This window comes from Dysidea avara, chromosome 7 (genome assembly GCF_963678975.1).
Source record: "Dysidea avara chromosome 7, odDysAvar1.4, whole genome shotgun sequence".
Lineage (NCBI taxonomy): Eukaryota > Metazoa > Porifera > Demospongiae > Dictyoceratida > Dysideidae > Dysidea > Dysidea avara.
The window spans coordinates 22,431,912-22,455,466 of NC_089278.1; the positions used below are offsets into that span (position 1 = coordinate 22,431,912).

The 23,555-nt window shown below is 39.0% G+C and overlaps 4 protein-coding genes across 4 annotated transcripts; 1 reads left to right on the forward strand and 3 right to left on the reverse strand.

Annotated features, from left to right (window-relative positions):
- Positions 1-983: 983 nt before the first annotated feature.
- On the reverse strand, positions 984-1,864 carry LOC136260605 (very long chain fatty acid elongase 5-like). The gene is made up of 2 exons (XM_066054402.1): positions 1,750-1,864; positions 984-1,695 (listed from the first exon to the last, which is right to left on the reverse strand). Exons 1-2 carry the CDS (start codon positions 1,757-1,759, stop codon positions 1,001-1,003), a joined length of 705 nt encoding a protein of 234 aa, XP_065910474.1. The 5' UTR covers positions 1,760-1,864; the 3' UTR covers positions 984-1,000.
- A 2,601-nt stretch (positions 1,865-4,465) lies between these two features.
- On the reverse strand, positions 4,466-5,568 carry LOC136260359 (very long chain fatty acid elongase 6-like). The gene has a single exon (XM_066054053.1). The coding sequence runs from the start codon at positions 5,453-5,455 to the stop codon at positions 4,568-4,570; it is 888 nt and encodes a 295-aa protein (XP_065910125.1). The 5' UTR covers positions 5,456-5,568; the 3' UTR covers positions 4,466-4,567.
- A 233-nt stretch (positions 5,569-5,801) lies between these two features.
- Positions 5,802-6,960, reverse strand: LOC136260499 (very long chain fatty acid elongase 6-like). Its single transcript, XM_066054239.1, has one exon. The coding sequence runs from the start codon at positions 6,768-6,770 to the stop codon at positions 5,862-5,864; it is 909 nt and encodes a 302-aa protein (XP_065910311.1). The 5' UTR covers positions 6,771-6,960; the 3' UTR covers positions 5,802-5,861.
- A 1-nt stretch (position 6,961) lies between these two features.
- LOC136260498 (mitochondrial uncoupling protein 4-like) lies at positions 6,962-22,840 on the forward strand. The gene is made up of 11 exons (XM_066054237.1): positions 6,962-7,116; positions 8,393-8,497; positions 10,153-10,215; positions 10,261-10,345; positions 11,738-11,860; positions 12,885-12,997; positions 13,357-13,441; positions 14,926-15,015; positions 16,008-16,050; positions 16,197-16,256; positions 22,638-22,840. The coding sequence occupies exons 1-11, from the start codon at positions 7,026-7,028 to the stop codon at positions 22,707-22,709; spliced, it is 930 nt and encodes a 309-aa protein (XP_065910309.1). The 5' UTR covers positions 6,962-7,025; the 3' UTR covers positions 22,710-22,840.
- Positions 22,841-23,555: the final 715 nt, after the last annotated feature.

Consider the following 23,555-nt stretch of genomic DNA (forward strand, 5'->3'; position numbering starts at 1 on the left):
TGGAGTACTATGGAGGATGGATTGCCTTCTTGTTATTTGGCCTATGCTTTGCCATAAGTCTTTTATTTGGGATAACTGACAAAGTTAATCAGAGCCTTGCTCATTACTTGTATGGGTGCACTCAGTGGTAATAATTTGTAGCACAGTAACGAACACTCCATTATCACCCTGTTAAAGTGTTCTGAGGCATCGGAAATGTTGTTTTACATTATAGTAAGGGAAACAATTAAGCACATAACAGCAGTGTAGTCATAATGCTTGCTGCACTGTGATCATGCATTTTGATATAAAAACTAGTCAAGTACCTGTAGTTCATCTTACCAAGAGTTAATAATATAACTCTTGATCTTACACTATGACTTGATAAATTCAACCTTTATTACTACTGACACTCACATTAGCATTGCCACAGACCACACAGGATAGCAGTTTAAATCAAAATCACGTATAACAGTAAGTTACAGACCCCGGCAAAGTATCTAGAACAGAATGGGAGTATAGCATTAATAATTTGACCATTACTGCACTGTCATTAAGGATTGATTGGCTTGTAGGACTGGATACTGATACATTAGGATCTTTTCAGCCAGTATTTCTGTGACTAACAGGCTTATTCTTCACCACAACATGTACTACATTCTTGAGCCAGATCTTCACCTATGAACATGCTATTTTCACTCTGTTTGTGCCAATTGGTAGTTCTACAGGTGGTAAACAGTGTCCAAGTTTCATTTCAATACAAGGAACTGTAAGTCTGTGAGACACTTTGAAAAACATACAAATTTGTATGGGACCAATGGGTGGTAAAATATGTACTCCAGACATTGCAATCCTTAATTAAATTCCTCATGCCTTTAAATAAAGTGGTCTGGTTGTGGAAATAGTCATCATGCCCAGCCCAGCTCATGCAGTGTGTTTGTACATTAGCATGAGCCTAAATTGGTAGGTGGTTAACAAATTGAATTGTAGTCTATAATAATTAATCAATTGATACTAAATTCTATTTCTGTTTCTCTACAGACTTCTTCCTAATAAAAGCATGATAATAATAGTTACTGAATAATATCAACAGTCCACCTCCATACAACATGGAGTAGACACAGAAGTCATGGTATAAGTAGCCTATAAAACAGAACACTAGCCCAAACATGAACTGTGCCATCTGCAACTGTGTGATCCGTCTCTTCCACGAGATCTCATTCAACGGTTGTACTGCTCTTAATCCGTAATAAGTGTACATGAAAATATGAACAATTGAATTGAGCATCATCAGTAGTCCAATGGGAGGCCATGGTACCAGGAAGTATCCATTGTCTGCCAATATAAGGATGCTGGCATGATGAAACACATGCAGAAATGACATCTGCTTTATCTTGTGTCGCAGTATCATAAACATGGTGTCCATTAGTTCAATTATCTTGCTAATCCAGTACACAAGAAATGCATGCCTTAGCAACGGCGAACCCTTTGCTGTATGGTATATACCTGGGCTGTCCATTATTCCACGTATTCCCTGCACAGCCGTGTACGTGCTCAGTAAAACACACAAAATGTTGTGTAGTAAAAGAGGTGTGCGTAAACTGAATGGGTTAAACAATTGCGTTAAAGGTCTTGCCAGTAGCACTATTATCAGATAGGGTATCAGTATCGGAACACTCCGCGCCGTTATTAGCGTGTATATGACTTCTGAAGTAGCTGAAATAAGAAAGAGACAGTGTAATCCACTAGAAAACACAGGAGAGTACTTACTGAACGTCATGATGATCGAGCAATTCCAACCGAGATCCACTCGTGCTGTGGTGTACGCTCGTGCTTAACGGTGTACCACGTGATTTTAAAAATAAATATTTAGGGGCGGCCGCCTTTAAAGGTCACCACATCATAGATAATATACCCCAATAGTATATTATCACATTACAGAGTTTACCACCTATAGAACTACCAATTGGCACAAACAGAGTGAAAATAGCAGGTTCATAGGTGAAGATATGGCTCAAGAATGTAGTACATGTTGTGGTGAAGAATAAGCCTGTTACTGAGGGTATATTATCTATGACCACATTAATAATCTCACAATTTGCAATATATATCTATACCAGTGAAGCACAAATTGAAACTGCAGTTTCTGGGACTATCATTGTTTGCTCAAAAGACTGCTTCTGCCAACACGAAACAACAAATGTTACAGTTCTTACAACACATTGATAAGTGTTCTATTCGGGGTGAATATAAGGTATGGAATTTGAAAAACTTTGTGTCTTCTGTTCTACATTTTCATCTGTTGAGAGGCTTACTGTTACTTCAGCGCAGTCATCAATACTGAAGTTTGCAATGAGTTGGTTGAACCTCCCCCAAAAATTGCACCCCTGGAACTGTTTTTCACCTGGGTGCATTAAATCTCTATCTGAAGCAGTCAGCTAAGCTGTCATATGTTCTGGCTATTGAGCGGTCAGTTGACACATTGATTGTAGAGCTGCGATATTCTGTACTAGCCAACACTCCAGATGTCTCTTCCACTGTCCTTAACTGTTTATCTGCTGCTAAGGCTTCAGTTGCCAACGTCCTCTCTGCTATATGCATGTCATGATTTACATCATACTCATGTTGATTATTGGGAATCAAAATTCAAGACATTAACTGTCCAAAATAAATTTTTAGACATTGTCACTCTGGGGCATATGTCTTTTATGGAAGAGGTTGGTGTATGGCTTCCCTGAGTAACAGCTGTCCTTCTTACTATGTGCTGGTTGTGACACTCTACCAACTCCTATGAACCTGGCTAGGTAGAACATTATTACTAGCCCTAAATGTGCCCTTTGTCAAGCTCCCCAGCCCACAACAAACCATATCTTTACTGGATGTCCTGTTGCCCTGGAGACATGATTCAGTCTTACAGGTTATCGTTCATGGACTCCAACAGCACTTACCTGACAATTATAAACTCTATGCTAACCTTTCAGGATATCTTACTAGTAGTGTCTGCCTTCCTAGCACCATTCCAACCAATCTTTCCTCCACCCTTAGCAGACCTGTTTGCTCAAACTAACTATCCCCACCAATACCCAGCAACATCTTTTGGCTGCTAGAGCTTGGAAGGAAGATTGGCATGGCTGTTTACAATATGACCTCAGCTTTCTGGCTTATCTGTTAATCTCATTTCCATTGAGATTGGTGGTTTAGGCCAGACACAATCGCCCAAGTGGCCAATCCTTGTGAAATAACAAAGAATACTAGATTCCCATTTGAGAAGGCTGCTCACATTGCAATATCCTGCTCATTAGGGCTGAGCGATACTGCCATTTTAGTATCACGATCGATACTAAAGCCACTATTCACGATACTGAATAGTTCACGATACTTACAAATAATGCACCTATCAATGTTAAGCCCCACTACCCCCCTCCCGGGCTTACTAGGGGATTAGTGGGGGATTTTGACCTGATTTGATCTGAAACTCTGCCCCACTAGTGGGGCATTTGACCACTCGAAATTTTAGGCGTTTGTTTTAACTTGCAAGCTAAATGAATTGACCTGTTTCCTAAAGTGCCTAACAGCCATACTACATGGAGATTTGACCACTAGTCGTTCCCCCATGGGTGGAGAATTTGATTTTTCAAAAAGTCAAATCCCCACCATTTCCCCCACTACGCCCAGGAGGGGGTAGGTGGGGGATAACATTGATAGGTGCATAAGTCAATCATAGCTGGTGCTACATAGCATATTGCTCAGCATTCCTGCAGGAAGTCCTTATAGGTGATAACAAACTAGCCACTATCATCCTTGTTTACAGTAACAGTTATTGTAACACATGCTTTGAAGTTGTTATGGTGTTCACACCTCTCTGCAGGGGAAACCAGATGGGTGGACTTTATCATTTACAAGAATTCGCCTAGTACTGCATAACAAATGGGTTTTTAATGACAGTAATGTACAGGCATGGTATCACGATAGTTAATATTATTTTTGTATTGTAATTTAATAGTGTAAGTCTTGCCCGGGCTCCTGCATGTGCATGGTACCCCCGAGTCCAGACCCCTGTAATTACATTGTATATTGTCTTAAAAGCACCTTCTGGCAATATAGTTCATACTTTTACCAGCCATAAAGTAATGCTGGAACAATTGCTTGTGATAAAACTCTATATATATAGCTATATAGTGCATTTATGCCAATTGCAAATTCCTACTAGCCAGCCATCCATTTGTTATGGGCCACTTTGCTTTATGGCCGCATTAATGAGGTTTTCAGTAATAGGGCCACTCAGGACCCATCAGTGTTCCCATTTACAGTAATAGGGAGACGATGGACAGGTTATAAGTCAAAGTTCTAGATCAGCAGCCAACATAAGTGTCAAGGCACGACAAAAACCCATTGCAGAGCCATTCTCTCTGCAAGACATAATGTCCATTGTTACACAAGGCAAGTCATAACATCCAACACTGTATTCCGTTGATGACACAATGCATAAATCACTAAAATAAAAATCATGTTTGCATGTATTTACAAACAGATACATACCAACTATACTATATACATAAATTAAATATCATTGTGTTCTACACACAATCTAGTCACATTTCACTTGCCCATTTGTAAGAGTCTTACTGTTCCCAGTCAACACAGGTTTATCAGGTTTCTTGGACTTCTTTTTCTTTAACACATAAGTGTCTACAAAAAATTGTAAGAACAACAAGAAATAGCTGAAGTACATGGCAAAACTGACATAACACAGGTGCAGGCCTCTATCACTGTTAGACTTACAGTCCCAATTTGGGTCACCATGGTTCACGTAGACATAGAGGTTTAACACTACACCGAGAATCATCTGAACAATTTGTAATACAGTTATGGACATGTTAATCCATATTGGGGGCCTGTAGTAGCCACTAGCTCGTAAGCTGTAGTAGGAATACATAATTGAGTGTACAGCATAGTTAATCCAGAGGAACCATTGGTTGACAGCTGTAAAGTCATTGTAAGCATACCAGGTGTACAAGAGGACTGTGATATGATGGTACCAGTGGAGAAATATCAATTGTTGTTTCTTGAGTATAATGAAGTAGGTGTCACCCAGTTCAAGAATCTTTGAGAACACGAAAACGCATGTCCAGAAACCATACCTGTTCACAGCTAGTTGGATTATACCACCATCTCTACTAACACAAATCGTGGACACCAATCCGTTGTTGTACACATGGGACCATAAGTGTATTCCATTAATGGTACACCCCATGACACTAAACACAGCCAAGCCTGTACTCCATGCGAACAACCAACGACGTACATCATAGCCTTTAGATTTGCCCTCCATCCATTGCTTCAGCGCGAAGATCGTTGCAGCGTAGAACACACACGCATATATAGCAAAGGTCCAGTACTGTCGGAACCATGCCTGGATCGCCTCGAAGTCGTATCTGTTCTCGACTGCCACAAACGTGTTGTATATCGACGACATTACGACTTGCTACACTCACGCGTTGACCTTTCTTGTTTCAAACCAATATTGGTTTCAAACAGGCCACACCATATAAATGAGCTCACGTGAACAACGCATGATGTGGTACACTGTAGTCAAGGTTACCGCTGTAAACCTAACGCCATAGATAATAGACACCCTCTATGCTAACACTTATGATGCAACCATAAATTTAGAGGCGCCTCTAAAATCTATGACGTAAATTTAACCATAGATATACTATACACATAAAGATATACTATACACACTTTTGTTGTAAAGTTTAGTATATCTATGATTTAACCTTTCATTTATTTCTCACCTTTTATAACTTACAACAAATGTAATTAGTTTATAAATTTATATATAGAAAAGGACAAAAATAAACACAAAGAAAAAAAAAGCGTTAATGATTTACAGTCCTGTGGTGGATGAAGCCATTTTGTGGAAGTGAACCATTTAACATCTCCTTAACACTTGTAACTGGTGCATCTTCCTTCTTCTCTGCTGGGGCTTTAGGTCCTCCCTTAGGCTTCTTCTTAATGTAGGTCCAGTAGTAAAAGTTGGCAAACAAAATAGCATAGGAAACATACATCACAATGCAAAGTTGCATGTTAAAATGATTCATGGCGCACATTCTGCCTTCCCACAGTGCCCTAATAGCAATATAGTTCCAATAAATTCCGAGGAACATCTGCGACAACTGTAGGATGGTGATGCAACGTGCAACCCACCTTGGTGGGTTCCTTCCACTGGCCTTAACAGCATAGTAAGCATACATGATAGCATGTACCATGTAGTTAATCATCCCGAACATTATTCCTGGAGCTATGGGATAGGCATACGACCACCATGTGTAACACATCACTGATATATGATGGTACCAATGTAAAAATGAGATGTGACCTTTTCGTAGCACAATGAAGATGGTGTCCCCAAGTTCAGGCAATTTGGAGAACATAAACATGAAAGACCACAGGCCAACACCACAGGATCCAGTCAGGAAAGTAAGGTCACAGCTTAAGAATTCTACACCACCCATCTGCCACCTCTCATATGCCCAAGGTAATGTCTTGATCAATGCTATGAAACTGAAGGCTGATAAGCCGGTACTCCACATACACAACGCTCTGCGTAGCTGGTATGGTTCCTTGTAGCGCATCAAGTACGTACCACCAAATATGATCACCAGGTAGATGGTACTGAATACGAAGCAGCTGGGAAAGAACCATTTCATGTAAGGAACGGTCTGATGCTCATTAAAACGTAATTCCATCTGCTTCATGATCCTGAACGGTTCCAATATAGTATCCATCGTGAAAGGTCGAACGAAGACGAGACGATCACTTGACACAAACACGCACACAATCTTGCACCACAGCTGACAACACAACCCTTACCGAAGGCAGTCACTTCACTACACGCACTAAAGGTTAATCTACGAAGGCGTGGTGAGCATGAGAGAGAAAGGTCACGCGTAGGGAAAATTCAGAGTTGTGATAATCTCAGTATCCGGCGAGGTATCCGTATTTTGTAGGTAGAGAATAATCGATTGTGGTAACTTAGCATAATGGGTAAAGTTGGAAAAGACGGAAAGCCAGCCCCGCCGTTCGGATTGAAGTATTTAGTAACCATAGCGTCTTCAACAGTAGCGGAGAGCGGTAAGAGTCAGTGTATCTGTTTGTGTAATTAGAGATATTTCTGTGGTATGACGTCATAGACGTGTAGAAGTGATTGTATTTGCTGCTTCCATTTTACAAAAGTTACATATATATATATGCATAAAAAGTAGTAGCACCTGATAATATGAACACTGTTATTGATGCAAGCATTGGATCACATAAACTTAATTATCAGTTTCTATGCCAGTACTCATTGTGAGAGGGCAGACTTTAAATGCTGAATTAGCTTGCTAAAATGACTAAGATTGCAGTTTCTTAGCTAGTTACCAACTTTATAAGGTGCTGGATGGCTGCACTCAGCCACCAGTGGTGTTTGATGTGCTAAGAAAAACGATGATGGGGACAGGTGTGAGAACTAGTTTATGTGGCTTACAGAAAATTTTAGGAAAGAATTGTGACTGTGATTATTTTACCACTGTATCTGTGTTGGAGGTCTGTGTTATAAATAAACAATCAGGAGACGCCTACATAATCCAGACACACTTGTGCCATGGTGTGTGGGCAGATCAAAGTGTGCCGCCATGGTATAACTAAGATACACCACTGGTTGTTAGTTAGGCCATGCTTAGCTGGCAGTTTGAACACGAGTCAAAGTGAGGTGTCAATGACACAGTGCCAGGTAAGCAAATATAGTTGGCTTCGTGCTAAGTACTGCAGGAGCAAAGGAATGAATTTATGCTTCAACCATAGCTTTAACTAGCTTCTATTGCTACAGCGCACTACTAGTACCGGGTAGACAAGTACACATGGATACACGTGTTTATGTAACTTTATTCTAATAAATTAGTGCATGCACGACTTGTAAGGAAGAGGAGTAGCAGCAGTAATACAAGAGAGAATGGGTTTAAGAAGCTATTTTCAGTACAACCCGTGAGTCCAGTCTGCCGGTGTGGTACAAGCCAGTTATATCACATTTACTTGTATGATATCATAGTTATTAACACTCGTCCTCGGCTTCGCCTCAGACTCGTGTAATAACTACGATATACTCATACCATGATATAACTAGAACTTGTAACATGTGGTTGCGTCATTAACATCATGTTCAAAGCCTTTGATCTTGTATGGCTTCTTATTCACCAACCCAGGATCCAGCTCATGCTTATGTACTATAGTTAAGGTCCCAAAGTATCCTTGGAAAATGACACTACTGGTCACAAGGTGTGCGTATTATGCAGGCTCCAAAGAGAGGTTACTGATTGTAACATAGTACAATAGATGCATTGATGGAATATTATCAAATGATATGTCATAGTGACATTTCCACTGGATATCACCAAGACCAGATTACAGCTACAAGGACAGCTGGGAAACAAGAAGGCACCTTATCGTGGAATGTTCCGTACTGCACTAGGGATAAGTGAGTCCTACAATCAGATCAGTATATTACTTTAGTAGGGACTGAGTCTTGTTACAGTCCACCATCCTGAGCATGTCTGATTGCTGACTATGTGTATGTTGTGCATAGCATGTGTTGACTTTTAAATAATTAAAAGTCAATGCATGCATATCATATAAATCCTTTAATTAGCTGTTTGTCCCTACCCTTCCTTCCATAGATCCATATAGTATGCTTCCTTGTGTACTATTTTTGTGTTGACCATATGCATGTGTGGTCTGGTGAATGAATCCCTGTATTGACCAAAGTTTACTAGTGAGGTGACCACCACCAGGCAGTGTGTGAATTAACAACTGACCTTCTTGCACACTGATCGCCTGAGCAGGTCTCAGTGTGTTGTACTGTTGTACATTCAATACTTTGTCCATCATGGGCATCTCTTTTTGTCTTAAATACTTCCATCACTAAATTTTATTACTGTAGCTCTCATAACTTCATCAGTTTATTGGCTTTCGGCCCCTTCCCCCACACTGACACTTACCTTTTTTATGCCCTTCTTCTAACCATTTTTGCCAAACTTCATTTTTAGTTGGACATATTTACTGCTGTACAGTCATTGAGGGTACCATTAATGAAAGGTTTCTGTCTTCCAAAATTGTCAACCTTTATTATATTCTGACCATAACAGTGCTGATCATGGTATGTGCTTGTGGTATGATGGGAGTGAATGTGTTAGCTAACTAGGTATTAATGAAAATTTGCTGGTCCATTAAGCACATTAGACAGTGTATTAATGCTGGTTATCAATTACTGGAACATGTCACTAGCAATGGAACTTTTGAAATTGAGCAACTCCAAAATTAACGTAATGAGCAACATGTGTAGACTACTGTGAAGATTACGAAGAAGGCACTAATAGTGTCAACGTTTCTCTGTTGTGCTGCTATATGTGCTGGCAGGAGCTTATGAGCTGCTGAAGGTGATGCCTTCAGCGGTTCATAAGCTCCTGGTGCTGGTCACTGTAAAGCTATATAATAAATGCCATGTAAAATGTTTGAAAATGTGTCTTAAATTTGCCACACAAATGCTTTGTGTTTATGTACATTTGCTTCATTTAAATTGTACAGTTTTGCAAGTGTCACGTACATAGTACATCAGTTCCAACCATACTGCTATCCCAATAAGTAAAACTATAAAATGTTCTTGATGGAATATCTACATGAAACATGGGCGTCAGTGCCTAGTCATCAGAGAGGACACATATTGTCCCTACTTAACTCAACCCCAGTATTGTATACTAAATATAACTCATATATCCATGTATACATACCTTGCAACAATCCCTACAACTTTTAACAGGAGCTGATTCCTAAGTTCCTGCTTATCCAATGTATCAGTGCTAACACTGCACACTGTTTTAATACTAACCTCATCTCATGTGACTAACCACCTCTGTACACTTATTGTAATACAGAGGTTCTAATAGTTCTTGCACGTCAACAAATTTAAAGCGGAAGTCACGTGTTGTAATTATAGTTAAAAAATGAATCGATTTGATTGGTCGAAATCTTGTGCACGTGATTTTGCTTGTTATTGTTGTCACACAAGAACTATATGAACCTCTGTAGTAAGCCCTGTACTGTCTACACTCTTAATCATGTGACTGTCTTGTGCAGTTCAGGAGGAGGGGCTGTTCAAGTTATGGAAGGGACTTCCCCCAGCAGTGATCAGACACATGGGTGAGTGTGGCTATGCTGCAAACAGTGTGTTGATGTTTCTATTAGTGTATTCTGGGTGTCGTATGACGTTCTATGAGTACATCAGAGAAAACATATTCAAAAGAAATAAACAAGGAAAATATCCATTATGGTGAGTTGTGTGTGTGGTTGTAAGGGAAGAGAGGGGTACAGGATGTTTAGGACGTTTTATGGCAATTTTAAGCCAATTCTGAACCATTACATTACTGTTTCTGAAATGTATTATCCCTGCTACACTGTAATTATACCAAGTACAAGGACAATACACTTCATACTACATATGCATACAGTGGAACCTCTCTTATCCGGGTGGTCTGGTACATACTAATGTCTGTATCTCAGAAATGTCCGCAACTAAGAATAACATGCTAGTATGCTAAAATGACAAACTTAAATACAAGTAATGTTGTTATTGCTATCAGTTAGTGGTATGCAGTTTAATGGGCAGAGGGGGAAGGCACTACAGACTATTCATGGTCACACCCCTGGGCTGTAAATATCCATTATCACCTAGCAACCAAGTGGTAGTTATTACAGAATAAACAAGCCACCAAACAGGTAAGCAACCTTTAGGCTCCCTCCTTGTGCTTTCATCTAAGCCAACTTCATTATGGTCAATAAACTACAAGCCACATGACCAATTTGGGCTGTCCAGACAATGGATGTGCCCAGATAAGAGAGGTTCCACTACATGTAAGTTCTAACAGGTGTGATCTGGTTCCAGTACTGTCATGTGTTGTGTGGGTTCTGTACAGTTGCTTTATGTGAAGTCCACACATTGTACATATGTATGTGTATGACTGTATCCATATGTACTTTATACTATGCACATGTTGCTACCCATGCATGTAAAATAACACTGCACTACACACACACACCTCAAGCCTCAAGTTGTCCACAACCGACGTTGTGACAACGAAGCTGCACACACACACACACACACATACACACACACACACACACACACACGTGCATGCACGCACAAAAGCAAAAACCTTCAGCTGTCACTACACAGTCACGCTTCCCAGTGGCCAGCACTGGGGCACCTTTGCACTACTCAGATGCTATGAGTCAGTGCAGGCATGCCCTCCTGGGGCAGGACTAGTAACCCACAGGAGGCTGTACCATGTCTCACAGGTGAAGGTGTGGGAACCTGAAGTCCCACCTGGACCTTCAACTACTATACGAGACATGGACAGTTGAGCATTTGCTTCCCCAGTTTACACCGGGTACCCATTGATGTTACAGCTGGGTGGGCTGCTTCCCCAGTTGGCACCAGGCCACCAGGTCCCCATTTTAACAGTTGGGTAGACTGGAGCAATGTGAGTAAAGTTTCTAAACACCATCAACACCAAGGTAGTCCCCAGCTGGGAATCGAACCTGGAACCTTTTGATTACCAGGCCGATGCCCTAACCCTTGGCTATGCTGTCACACACACGCACACACAGACTCACACTCACACATGCACGCACACAAAGACTACTTTGTCCATATGCCTTACAGGAAGGCTATTCCAACTGGGATGATATCTGGAGCAGCTGCTCAATTCCTGGCCAGTCCTACTGACCTGGTTAAGGTTCAGATGCAGATGGAGGGAAGAAGACAATTAGAGGGCAAAAAGCCAAGGTGTAGTCCTTTAAGCACATTGAAACATCATTTCACGAATTGAGAACACAAGGAGCTTTATCTGCAATTATGAAAAGTGACATCATAAATTGCGATTGTGACAGGAGACTTTGTCATGTAGTGAACAAACTGAACGTTGTGTTGAGGGTTTATTCGACTTGATAATAATGGTATGAAGTAATAAATAAACATATTGAGGCAGTGCAAAATGGGAGTACCTGGCAAAACATCGAAGTTATTAAATGGTACACAAAAATGTTTGTTTGTACTGGAAGTAAGTATAATTATTTGCCTCACCTGTGTCTGTATATAAACATTATCATAATGAACTGCCCAAGATTTCCACTACTGCTACCATTTTTTTTGTGACATAATTGCGAATAAGGCTCATGCACAATAGAAAACCTTCATTATGAGGACAAAGTTTTTGGTAACATGTCTGACTATATGTTCACACGAGCCATAGGGCTTATACAGAGAACGTATTTTGGGAAGGTATTGCTAAAACTATGTACCAACTTATGCTAAATTATCAACCCCATTCAACCCTGATGGTTTGACATACAGTATTGGAGACTTATCACGTGATAAATAACTTGGAAGTTAAATAGCCACCAGGGAGGAGAGCACTGCTGATAATGAAGTAGAGTGTCCAGGGAGCCTTGAACTCCTTCAAAGTCTGTTAAGACGCTACTTTTTGTGATTTAAAAATTCCAAATGTATGCAATGAACACAAATTCTTTCCAATGTTACTTATCCTCTGACATTATACATTCTATTACAGCAAATATAAGACCTAAATTCTGAGTCCCAAAGTGTCCATTTTAGAGAGATGAGATTCATCATAATGTATAAATACAATAATTGTCAAAGCAGTTTTGTAACCAGGATTTGCATTCTAAACATGATCCAATGAGCTAAGGACAACTAGTTTCGTATAAAAACAGCAAAAAAAAAATCTGTTTTTGAAATTATATATGATACCTTGTCTATGCATTCATTACTTTCATGCATTTTATTTCAGATATAGAGGAACATTTGATGCATTCCGGTCCATATTAAGAGAGAGTGGAATCAGAGGATTGTGGAAGGGATGGGCACCAAACTGTCAGAGGGCAGCCATCGTTTGTCTAGGAGGTGTGTGTGTGTGTGCATGTGCGTGCGTGTGTGTCGTGTGTGGGTGTGGTGTTGCTGCTTCCCCAGTTGATTCCATCCTACCAGGTCTTTAACTAACCATCAAGCGCATAAACATTTTTTTACTCTCTCACATGAGCGAGAAATGACTAACAGATGAATATAGCTACAGACAAAGGTCCTCATATTTATTGTCCAAAGTATTTCTGAAGCTCAAGTACACGAGTGCTCTTAGACCTGGCTATGTGTGCACTTCTCGAGTTTCTCTCTAACATACCCATTTTCCAGATGTGTTTTCTGAACCTTCACACATAGTCTCAGTCACACCAACCTACTATATTTGTTATCCTTTTTATTGTCAGACTTAACTACTTATGACACAGCCAAACAGTTCATATTGAGAAACACAGGATTAGATGATAATGCTTTTGTGCATGCCATGTCAAGGTATATTATATGTGATGTGTGGTATATGTTAATAGTAAAGAATAGAAAGTACCGTGATTGCTTGTATGTTCCTAGGAACCCTTTCCACCTCAATATTTGGTAATCAGAGACAACTTGTACATACATGGTCCCATTTGTATAATCAAACAGTACGGTAGTATAAGGGATCCCCAAAAATGATGCACGCCGCCTAAAATTTCCACCTTCAAAAATCATCCTACAGACATCTTACGCCATGAAAACCACCTTTACGGAATAATGTTAGTCCATCTAACATGAAATACAGTGTTTGAAACAAGAAAACATTTACCAGTGACTGGATATAGGATATTTTTTTAAATCGTCAAAACTTGAAATTTGGTCTGCCTCACTGCCTGACCACAATTGCAAGCCTAGAGGCCAAACGAAGCAGCACATGGCTGCCATTTTATGCCACAATAACAAACTCACCAGTGGGATGTGCCTTTTGGGGTTCCAACGAGTGTAGCCCTCTGCGCCTTGTCGTTTCTTTTATCTTTAATCAGACTGCTTGTCTTCTTCGTCCAACGAAACCATATCAAAGCATTAATTTTCTGTATCAACACTTTCCTTCAACAACATATTTAGGCACCACAGAATTATTTCAGAGCTGGATTTCAGAAGCACACTTCAGTCAGGTATACATACTAGCTAGATATCTGTAGCTTTGCAATTGGGATCCCATTTATGATAGATTCACAACCACACCCATCAAATGAAGATCTAGGTGGACTAGTAGCAATAGAGTGCGGTGACCACACCTCTTAACAATTAACAGTAAACAAGATGACCTCACCCCTTATTGGTCTAGCTAGCTGCACACCCCTTGGTTGACTAGAGATACTCTAATAGAACAGTCACTCTAATACGACAGTCATGTATGATATTCTAATAGAACAGTCACAAGTTACACTGTAACTATTTGTGCTACAACAAAAAACTAAACAAATTAGTAATAAAAATGAAGATAAAAAGTAGATAAGAGATGAATGATGGTATTACAGCATAGCTCGGTGGAAAGTAGTCCCTACTCTGCACATTTGCTATAATATTGTTCAATTCCAAAGTAGGGACTTCCCCACTGAGCTATGCTGTAATATTATCATTCATCTCTTGTTTCACTACTTTTTATTGCATAAATCCCTACTTCATTTTTAAATTAACAATTTTTAAAATACTATACATTTTAGACTTCTAAAATTATAACACCTTCTAATCAGGAGTGCATCAAATTCTATTTGTATGTCGTGTTTGGATTTCTCCTGTAATGTTAGTAGTGTATGGAGTTACATGTTCCCTTGACCATGGGATTTGATGTGTAGTCTAAACCAGTACACTTCAATGTGGCATATGTATACAGAATGACCTGCCCAATGCACCCACCCACTTAACAAGGTTTAATCTCAAGGTTGCCAAATTAGAGCAAATGTAGTTTAGAGTGTTTAAAAAATCTATTGTTGTTGTAGTGGTTGTTCAGGGTTGGTATCAGCCACACTGGGTACTCCTGCTGATGTGGTAAAGACAAGAATGATGAATCAGAAATATGTTAATGGAAGGTGATCATGTGATCTTGTGTCATTACTGTGCTAACCAAGCTGTGAAATAGCTGTAATGAATGATGTTAATAACAGTGTGCCATATAAATTGATTGGCTTTTCACTTCTGGCTGTTTGAAAGCTCATCTAGCTGATCATGAATATCACTCCCCTTTTAGATTACTACACATTGTGTAGTGTGTAGCTGACATAAAGCAAGTACTTTCAAAAAGATTTCATGTTAATTACATAACTTACATTCCTTTAATCGCTGAAAACAATGTCTAAACCAGTGTTGTAGATTGTAAGCTTCCTGGAGACATTAAAAATCCATTTTTGGCCATGTTTATCTTCCCTGGTGGATATTTGTTTTCTATTTCATATAATGAGTTCTTAATTGCATGAGAAAGTCTCCAATGGATCGTGTATATTGAAATCAAACTGTTGGGGTTTGATTGCCCCGATGGATTTAGTGTAGGAGATGCTTTTAATTGGCACATATATTCTAACATTACCTTCCTGAAATAGGTCCTTGTATGGCTCAAGTGGACCTCCTCTGAATTTGGACTATGAAGCTATACATTTTCTTGTTTACACTGGTATGGCACACAGGCTTTCTAGGCTGCATATCAACTACTGTCCTTCTTGATGGAGTTTGTGGTAACACTTGAAAGTTTAAGGGTTGAAACTACTCTAATATTACAGCCATGATACTATAGTAAAACACCCTAATACAGCAATCAGTGTGTTAACAGGTAAACCTGTACTACCAATACTTACACATAGCTGTAAACAATGCATTTTTCTTAAGAATCTTATTTGTCCTTATGTCTTAACATTTTTCTGATAAAGCAAGGCATGGTCAACATGGCATGCCGTTTATAAATAACTTTTCACACAAACTCTTATATTCTCTTTGTGTAACCCATGAGGCAGGTTGTAGTGTGATTTGTTGTGTATCTTTTACTTAAAATATAATCATAGTGATATAAAGTTGTTATGTCTACTAACAGAGGAGTTGTGTTTCGATCATCATTTGATTGTCTATCACAAACAGTATGTGTACATGTAGTATGTGGGTGGTGTGTGTGTGTGTGTGTGTGTCGCAGGCTTTGCTTTTTGTATTTGTATGGATGTGTGTTAAGTACATGTATAAATGGACTGTTAGTATACACATTCATACTAAATATTTACCTGTGCAGATAAAAGCTGAAGGTGTTCCTGCCCTATGGAAAGGATTCTTACCAACATGGTCCAGAATGGTTAGTCATTATATGTTGAGTGGAGTTGGTTATATATTATTCTGACTGATTTCAAGCCTCTAATCATACACTACTATTTTACCTAAACAATACTTCCTCATCATCGTCAGGGAAAATTAAGGCTGTTTTTTGGGTGATTTTATTTCTTTGTAGTCCCTACTATACACTACGATAGTAGTGTATAGTAGGGACTACAAAGGAGTAAGTGTGGCCCACGAAATAAAATCACCCAAAAAACAGCCTTAATTTTCCCTGACGATGATGAGGAAGTATTGTTTAGGTAAAACTAAGCCCAAACAAGCTTTCAGATCGACCTGAAATGCTTTCAGCAAGTTGCTACAGAATTTTAAAAATAATTTATTTAGTGGAATTTTCTACTGACTGACTGAGTGGCTGACTGACTGAGTGGCTGACTGACTGAGTGGCTGACTGACTGAGTGGCTGACTGACTAAGTGGCTGACTGACTGAGTGGCTGACTGACTGAGTGGCTGACTGACTGACTGATGCCTTCAGACAAGAGTAACTCGATAACGGCTAAGGTTACGGGCTTGATTTTTTCGCTGTTCGACGTCGCTTCAGCTCGAGAGGTGCCTTTTGGCATACCGCAGTACATACAATGCATTCTTTATGGACTTACCAGTGTCCTCCTTTGTGTCCCATTCATCTTTGCTGACAGTGAAAAGTGTAGATTTGGTGATAGCACGTGATGGCTTCCCTTAATAACGGAAATCGTCCATATTTTTAATAGTGGCTGTTTTGATTGCCGAGGTGCTTTTCGAACAGTTCTTGATTCGTACTGTTGTGTATCAGGTGGAACATAGCCGACAACGAAACGTAATGGATGCTTCACTTTTCAGACGATAATTGATATAACTGGGGCACGTGGCTCCACTTCTTTCTTTCGGTAAGCGTGGATTGTAGAGGTGCTTTTCGAACAGTTCTTGGTTCGAAATACTGTGTAACAGTGTGTAACGGGTTGGACATAGCTGACAACGAAGTGTAATGGATGCTTCACTTTTCAGACATAGCTGGTGTGTGCAGCGTAAATTCAGATGTGGTATGTGTGGGTTCACCACAGTCATAATAATATTTTCAAAAAAGTTAACAAACAAGTACACAGAAAAATTTGGAATTTTCAACTAGAGTAGGGACCATAGCACATCAATAAAAAGTACTGAAACAAGCTGGAGTAATGCATGATATTAAATCACAGTAAAACAATAAGAAGTGTTATATCCCTACTGTGCTTTTCCATTAATGGTATCTTGAGCACAGTAGGGATATAACATTTCTTATTGTTTTACTATCATGCACTACTCCAACTGTTTCAGTACTTTTTATTGATGTGCTATGGTCCCTACTCTAGTTGAAAATTCCAAATTTTTCTGTAATGCTTGCATCAGTATACTGTATTCATATACAAGCCACAGCTCTTATCCGAGGGCAGCTCTCATGACAATAATTCTAGGCTGTGGAGTGGCTACTATCCGGGGGCAGCTATTATACGAGCCACGCCTATTAACCGGTCAAATATGCTATATAAAGTGTCTGTATTCTTTTTCAATTTCCTCTATCAAGACACACAATATCATGTAATGCTATATATAGCACACGCCACACTATTGTATTATGAAAAGAACTAAAACATTACTTCACATACGTGTATGTAGTAGCTCACTCATATGTGACCCAGTCTGGGAAAACCGAGCTTATCGCCTATTTTTAAGTATTTAGTGTGTTGTAGCTCGCCAATGGTTGAAGCTATGTGTACCAAATTTTCACACGTTTTACACCAATTCCTTACCTTCCAGAGCATCCACTGTGCAAGTAGCCAACAACTATGTTTCCTGCCATTTTAGATAGTTTTAAAACCGAGGTTGACTGTATCAGGTGAGCTGCAAAATGGGTGGGAAGCGGGTGCCCTGGAAGGCGGGCAAGATGGTGTTTAAAAATTGAAAAGGAAGGTGTAGGGATGAATTAGGCCAAGTTTTGGGCCATTGAGGTATCAAAATTGGCTAAAATGAAAGGAAATTCACAGCAGAGGTACTTATTCAACACCACAGAGCTGTACAGCCACATACAGGCTGACCAGAGCTCCATTAAGGCCCCACACCGCATGTATGGATCGCCACTGGGCTTGGGAAAAGCAGCCAGCAAAACCAGACCACTCAAGTCTAGCTGATTTTGATTGTGGAATTAGATAGTTTATTTATGTAGCTTCGTGTCCTGGGTGAAAAATCGGATCTGCTGACATGGGCGATAAGACCGGTTTTCTCAGACTGGGTCACATATTATGAGTGTCCTTTCTCTAATCAGCTGCCTCTTCATGTACACATCCAGGGGCGGATCTAGGATTTATATAGGGAGGGGGGGGGCTAACTCAAGGTACTAATCTCTTGGGTGGAGGTGTAGCATGCTGGGGTCTGGGAGCATTCCCCCCAGGAAATTTTTGAAAAATAGATGCTAAAATACTGCAATTTGGAGACATTTCCACATAAAAACATATTTCTGCCTGCAGATATTTTATATACTGCCTTTAGATTATAGGTATGGCTCTCTGAAGCATTTTGTTAATGGAAAAGTTTGGGTAGGTTCAGATAATCAAGCACATGATGCACCCCTCCCACAATTGCACAAACAATAGGTGCATGTTAGAACAATAATGTTGAAAGTGAAATTTGAACGATACAAGATTGAATCTGAGAGCATTTTCAATGGAAATTGTGTACCTAAATCAAGTATTGCCATACATAATAACTACACAAGTAGATGAATCAAGCCTTTTAAACAAACCAATGCACTTCATTGTATGTATAGATTTGGAAAAATTCCATAACAGAACCAACTTTATTCTTCCAGTGAATGTTCTATTAGAGTAGTTAGGTGACTGTTCTATTAGAGTATTTCGATCTTGTACACCTCCAATGCTGGTCCGGCATAAACTTTATAAGGTGGGTTTATGAGTATTTGTATTATTAGTGATCATATAATGATGCTAAGACAAAATTTCATTATAATCCTCAGCATATTGATCAAGTAAAGCCTGAAAGTGAAGGGGGGGAGGGGGCTTCAGCCCCCAAAGCCCCCCCCCCCCCCCTAGATCCACCCGTGACATCTTTTGGTTTGTGGTGATTTTAATTACCCAAGCATTGATTAGTCAGTTATTGGTGCACCTCTGAGTCTTGTGCTCAGCAGTTTCTAGACACCTTTCAAGATCTGTTCTTGTATCATGCCAAATTTGAGTGAAATTGCACCTTAATGAAAGATTCTGGAAAGTTCTATAACTAAGTGCAAAATTAAAAAAATATATATATACTGTTTAAGTAGTAAGTAGGGATCCCCCCAAAAATGACACGAAAAAATGCCACCTTTAAAAATCATTCTAGAAACATCTTAAGTGACAAAAATCACCTTTACGGAATAGTATTAGTCCTAGCATCAAATACAGCATTAAAAACAAGAAAGCATTTACAGGCAGCCGGATATAATTTTTTTTTAAATTCACAAATTATTTTCGTTTGCCTGCCTGACCACAGTCACAAGACTGGAGGCCAAATGAGGTAGCGTGCGGCCACCATTTTATGCCACAATAACAAACTCACCAATGGGATGTGCCTTTTGGGACTGTGTGGCTCTCTGCACCTTGTCTTTCCTTTTATCAGGCTGGTCTTCATCCTTCTTCATGCAATGAAACCGTATTGAGGCATTAATTTTCCCACTCAACACTTTCCTATTTGGATGCTACAAACTTATTTAAGCGCTTATGCTCACGATAGGCTCAATACCATACTTAATAATGTGATCTTGGTTGATTGATAATGATTGAGCACCAAGATCATACCTCTTAACAATCTATTTACAATAGACATTCGGTTATCCGACCCTCATTCATCTGCACCCTTGTTTATCTGAATTGAAAATGACTGTTCTATTAGAGTATTTCAACAGAACACTGTGTATAAATGTATGGGCTTCAGTTATCCAAAAATTTCACTTATCTGAACACTTTTATCATTACCTGAGAACAAAGGGGTTTTGTATAACTGAGGGTCCACTGTACTTGATCACAATGACACACCCCATTATTATTGTATTCGTAATGCTAGCACAGTGAAATAGTGATGCCCTGGTAGGTATCAAGATACTCTAATACAGCAGTCACCCTAATAGAACAGTCACATGTGTATAAACCAGTCTATTAAAAGTTATTAATTTAAGGTGACATTGAAGTAATTATGTGAAGCCTTACTTAAACAGGATGTTGGTAGTCATGCACGACACGAACAAAGCCAGAAATTTTCAAACCTGATTGTAGCGCTGGAAAGAACTAACTCCATCAGACTTCTGGGCTACTGCTGTTGATATAAGTAATGATATTCATGTCTAGAAGGCTTCAGTTTGTCAAAACTTTGGTTAAATCACTGGCAAATGAACTGAGAGACTCGTCCATAGGCCATCAAAAATTTGATACAGGCAATGGGAAAGCCTCTACAAAGCTATAGAGAGATTTTTTCAGGATCCTTGTTTTACCCTACACAGAAGCCACAAAAATGTATTTTCTCAAACTGTTATACATTTATACACAATAAGGACTCTGTCACATTGTTCTACAAAGTAAGAAATGTTTGTAATTCAAACAGCTAGGTGTTGCATTGCTCCATTGTAGAGAAATAAGATGGAGAAGGCTTTTTTTTAAGGTAAAAAAGACTGCTCAGTATAAAAATAAAAAAATACTGCTTTTCAGCAGTTCTCTGACAAACATACAGCTACTGCTTACACTAGGAGCTTATGAGCCGCCAAAGGCGGCAAAGGAGCATGAAATTTTCGCTGCCTGCCAGGTGCCATCGAAATCCAAATTCATTAGTGATTAGTTTCCATATAAGGAAATCAAAATCTCATTAGTAGATGCCGTGTACTAATTATGCGTGACACTCGTAGCAATTTATTCAAAAACATGACGTAATTTGGATTGTGATGGAACCAAGTTTCATGTTCCTTCGCCGCCTTAAGTGGCTCATAAGCTCCTGCTTACACATAATTACATACATAAAATATTGACTTATATTAATAATCCGTCAGTTTCCTTGCTACATATAGTGTGGGATTTAGCGAGTTCCAAATTTGTGTTCCACGAAAATATAAACTGTTATAGCAGTTCTAACTCTTGGCACAAATAAACAATGAGCGTTACGAGCAATGTGAGATATATGTCAACAACGTAATTAAAAGTGTCAGGTAGGTATGATGGTGAGATCTTATGTAAAACTCTGTAAACTTGTATGGCTATATGATATTGTCGCCATTCTGTCAAAGTAATGCTCATAGAGCTACTGACATTGGATGTTAAACTAAAAAATCTCGAGTGCAGTCTCTCAAGTTGCTTGAAGTGTATGGTAGATGAAGGTGTCCACACTACATCACAATGGTGTAATATTAGCAGCACAAATACACGATATAGTTTAGCAAGAAGGTCATTCGGTATGGAATGCAAACGATAAAGCAATGTATCCTAGATAAAACTCTTTGCAGTACACTTGTAGTATGGCTGTAAAGAAATCAATCTATCTCAGAATTTTATCTGGTAGTGTAGATGGTCTAAGGTGTTTAGATACGAATTTCTGTAGAATCCGTGCTATTAGAGCAAAAGTTATTGGCAATTTAAAATTTTCAATTAAGTGCGTGGGTGAAAACAGGCACTTGCTTAATGGGAATTGTATGGTTTCACATAATTACTTCAATGCCACCTTAAAAATGAAGTAAGGATCCAATCGATAAAAAGAAGTGAAGCAAGAGATGAATGATGGTATTACAGCATAGTTCAGTGGGAAAATCCTTACTTTGGCATTGAATAAAAACATAAATAAATATTATTGTTATAACATGCCAATGTAGGGATTTTCCTATGCTATAATACCATCATTCATCTCTTGTTTCACTACTTTTTATCACTTGGATCCCTACTTCATTTTTAAATTGTATTATTGTAATATACTATTAGAGTAACAGAGTAGAGTGAAAGATGCTGTCTTAAATAGATTTGTTATGCACATAGAAATAAAAAAGCTTGTAAAAAGCAAGCCTCCATGTTAGCTGTAGGCCTGATTTTGGCTTGCAAACAATACAAAAACAACTAAACTAAAAAACGGATACAGTGCTAGTGTTAAAATGTTGTGAGGTCAAAAGTGGTGGCCAAGTAATGGCTGCAATCATATTAATGCAACAAATTTTAGTAGTGACATGAATGTCATAAATGACTAACACTAATAACATTTCTTGGATGTCACCTTTGATTTTAATCCTGGCTCTTCTGAAAGTCGCACTTTTTTCCACTTGGCTGCTTTTGTATGGATGCTACTAACGTTACCTACTCTACTCCGCAGGCTCCATGGTCACTGACATTCTGGTTAGTGTATGAAGAGGTACGAGTACTAGCTGGACTGGGAAATTTTTAGAAGAAATTTTATTTCAGTGTATATATACATAATAATTATCTTTCACATCATGTTTATAATGTAAAATATATGTAATACTACTTCTATGGTGTCTAACTTTATATACTATTTCAATTGTTAATTGAACAGAATACTGCTGTAGTAGTAGTTGAGTGTATAGGTGTGCTGAAATTGGAGGCTCTTCACTGCCACATGTACCATTAAGAATGACCTTATATAACAACTTTAAACTTCATGTTATGTGACTGGGTACAGGAAATCTTATCACCCATGACACTGATGACAGCAGGTTTGATATTCGCAAACACATAAACTGCATCATCAAATTTCATTGTTAAAGTTAGCTGTAGTTAAGAAGTCTGCTGTTTTGCTGACTACTTTTTCTAAACCTAGTGGTAATCCATTTGGCAGATTGAAGCCTTGTTTGACTTCTGGCTAATCCAGAGAGGCAAGAGTACATGATATTTATATGGGGGAGAGTGCCTAACTTGAATGCTTCACCAAACACCCTAGGTAAAGTAACAGCTCAGCCTTTTGTGAGAACAAAGGCTTTGCCCTCATCAACATAAATCAACACCAATCAACAGTTCTCTATTTCCAATGAAGGTGATGATTTGATGAAAGGTGAACTTTACCCAGGGTTTTGTATCAGCCATACTGAGAGTTAGATACTCTCCCCATATAAATATTATGTACTCTTGTTATAGCTACCAGTGTTTATTTATAAATATAGGTAAGAGGGGTCATATGCGGTAAGGTGCTAGTGGAGGAGGGGAAGGGGTAGCATGGATAAATGATTTCTTGTGTAGAATTTAGTAATCTGGTTAGGCTGATGAAGTCAGGGTA

Bases quoted from the DNA above. Each gene is read 5' to 3' on its own strand.
- LOC136260359 (XM_066054053.1), bottom strand. From the start codon at position 5,455: ATGTCGTCGATATACAACACGTTTGTGGCAGTCGAGAACAGATACGAC.
- LOC136260499 (XM_066054239.1), bottom strand. From the start codon at position 6,770: ATGGATACTATATTGGAACCGTTCAGGATCATGAAGCAGATGGAATTA.
- LOC136260498 (XM_066054237.1), top strand. From the start codon at position 7,026: ATGGGTAAAGTTGGAAAAGACGGAAAGCCAGCCCCGCCGTTCGGATTG. The intron at 8,498-10,152 runs GTGAGTCCTACA...TGTCTTGTGCAG, and splicing joins CCGTACTGCACTAGGGATAA to TTCAGGAGGAGGGGCTGTTC. The intron at 11,861-12,884 runs GTGTAGTCCTTT...ATTTTATTTCAG, and splicing joins TTAGAGGGCAAAAAGCCAAG to ATATAGAGGAACATTTGATG.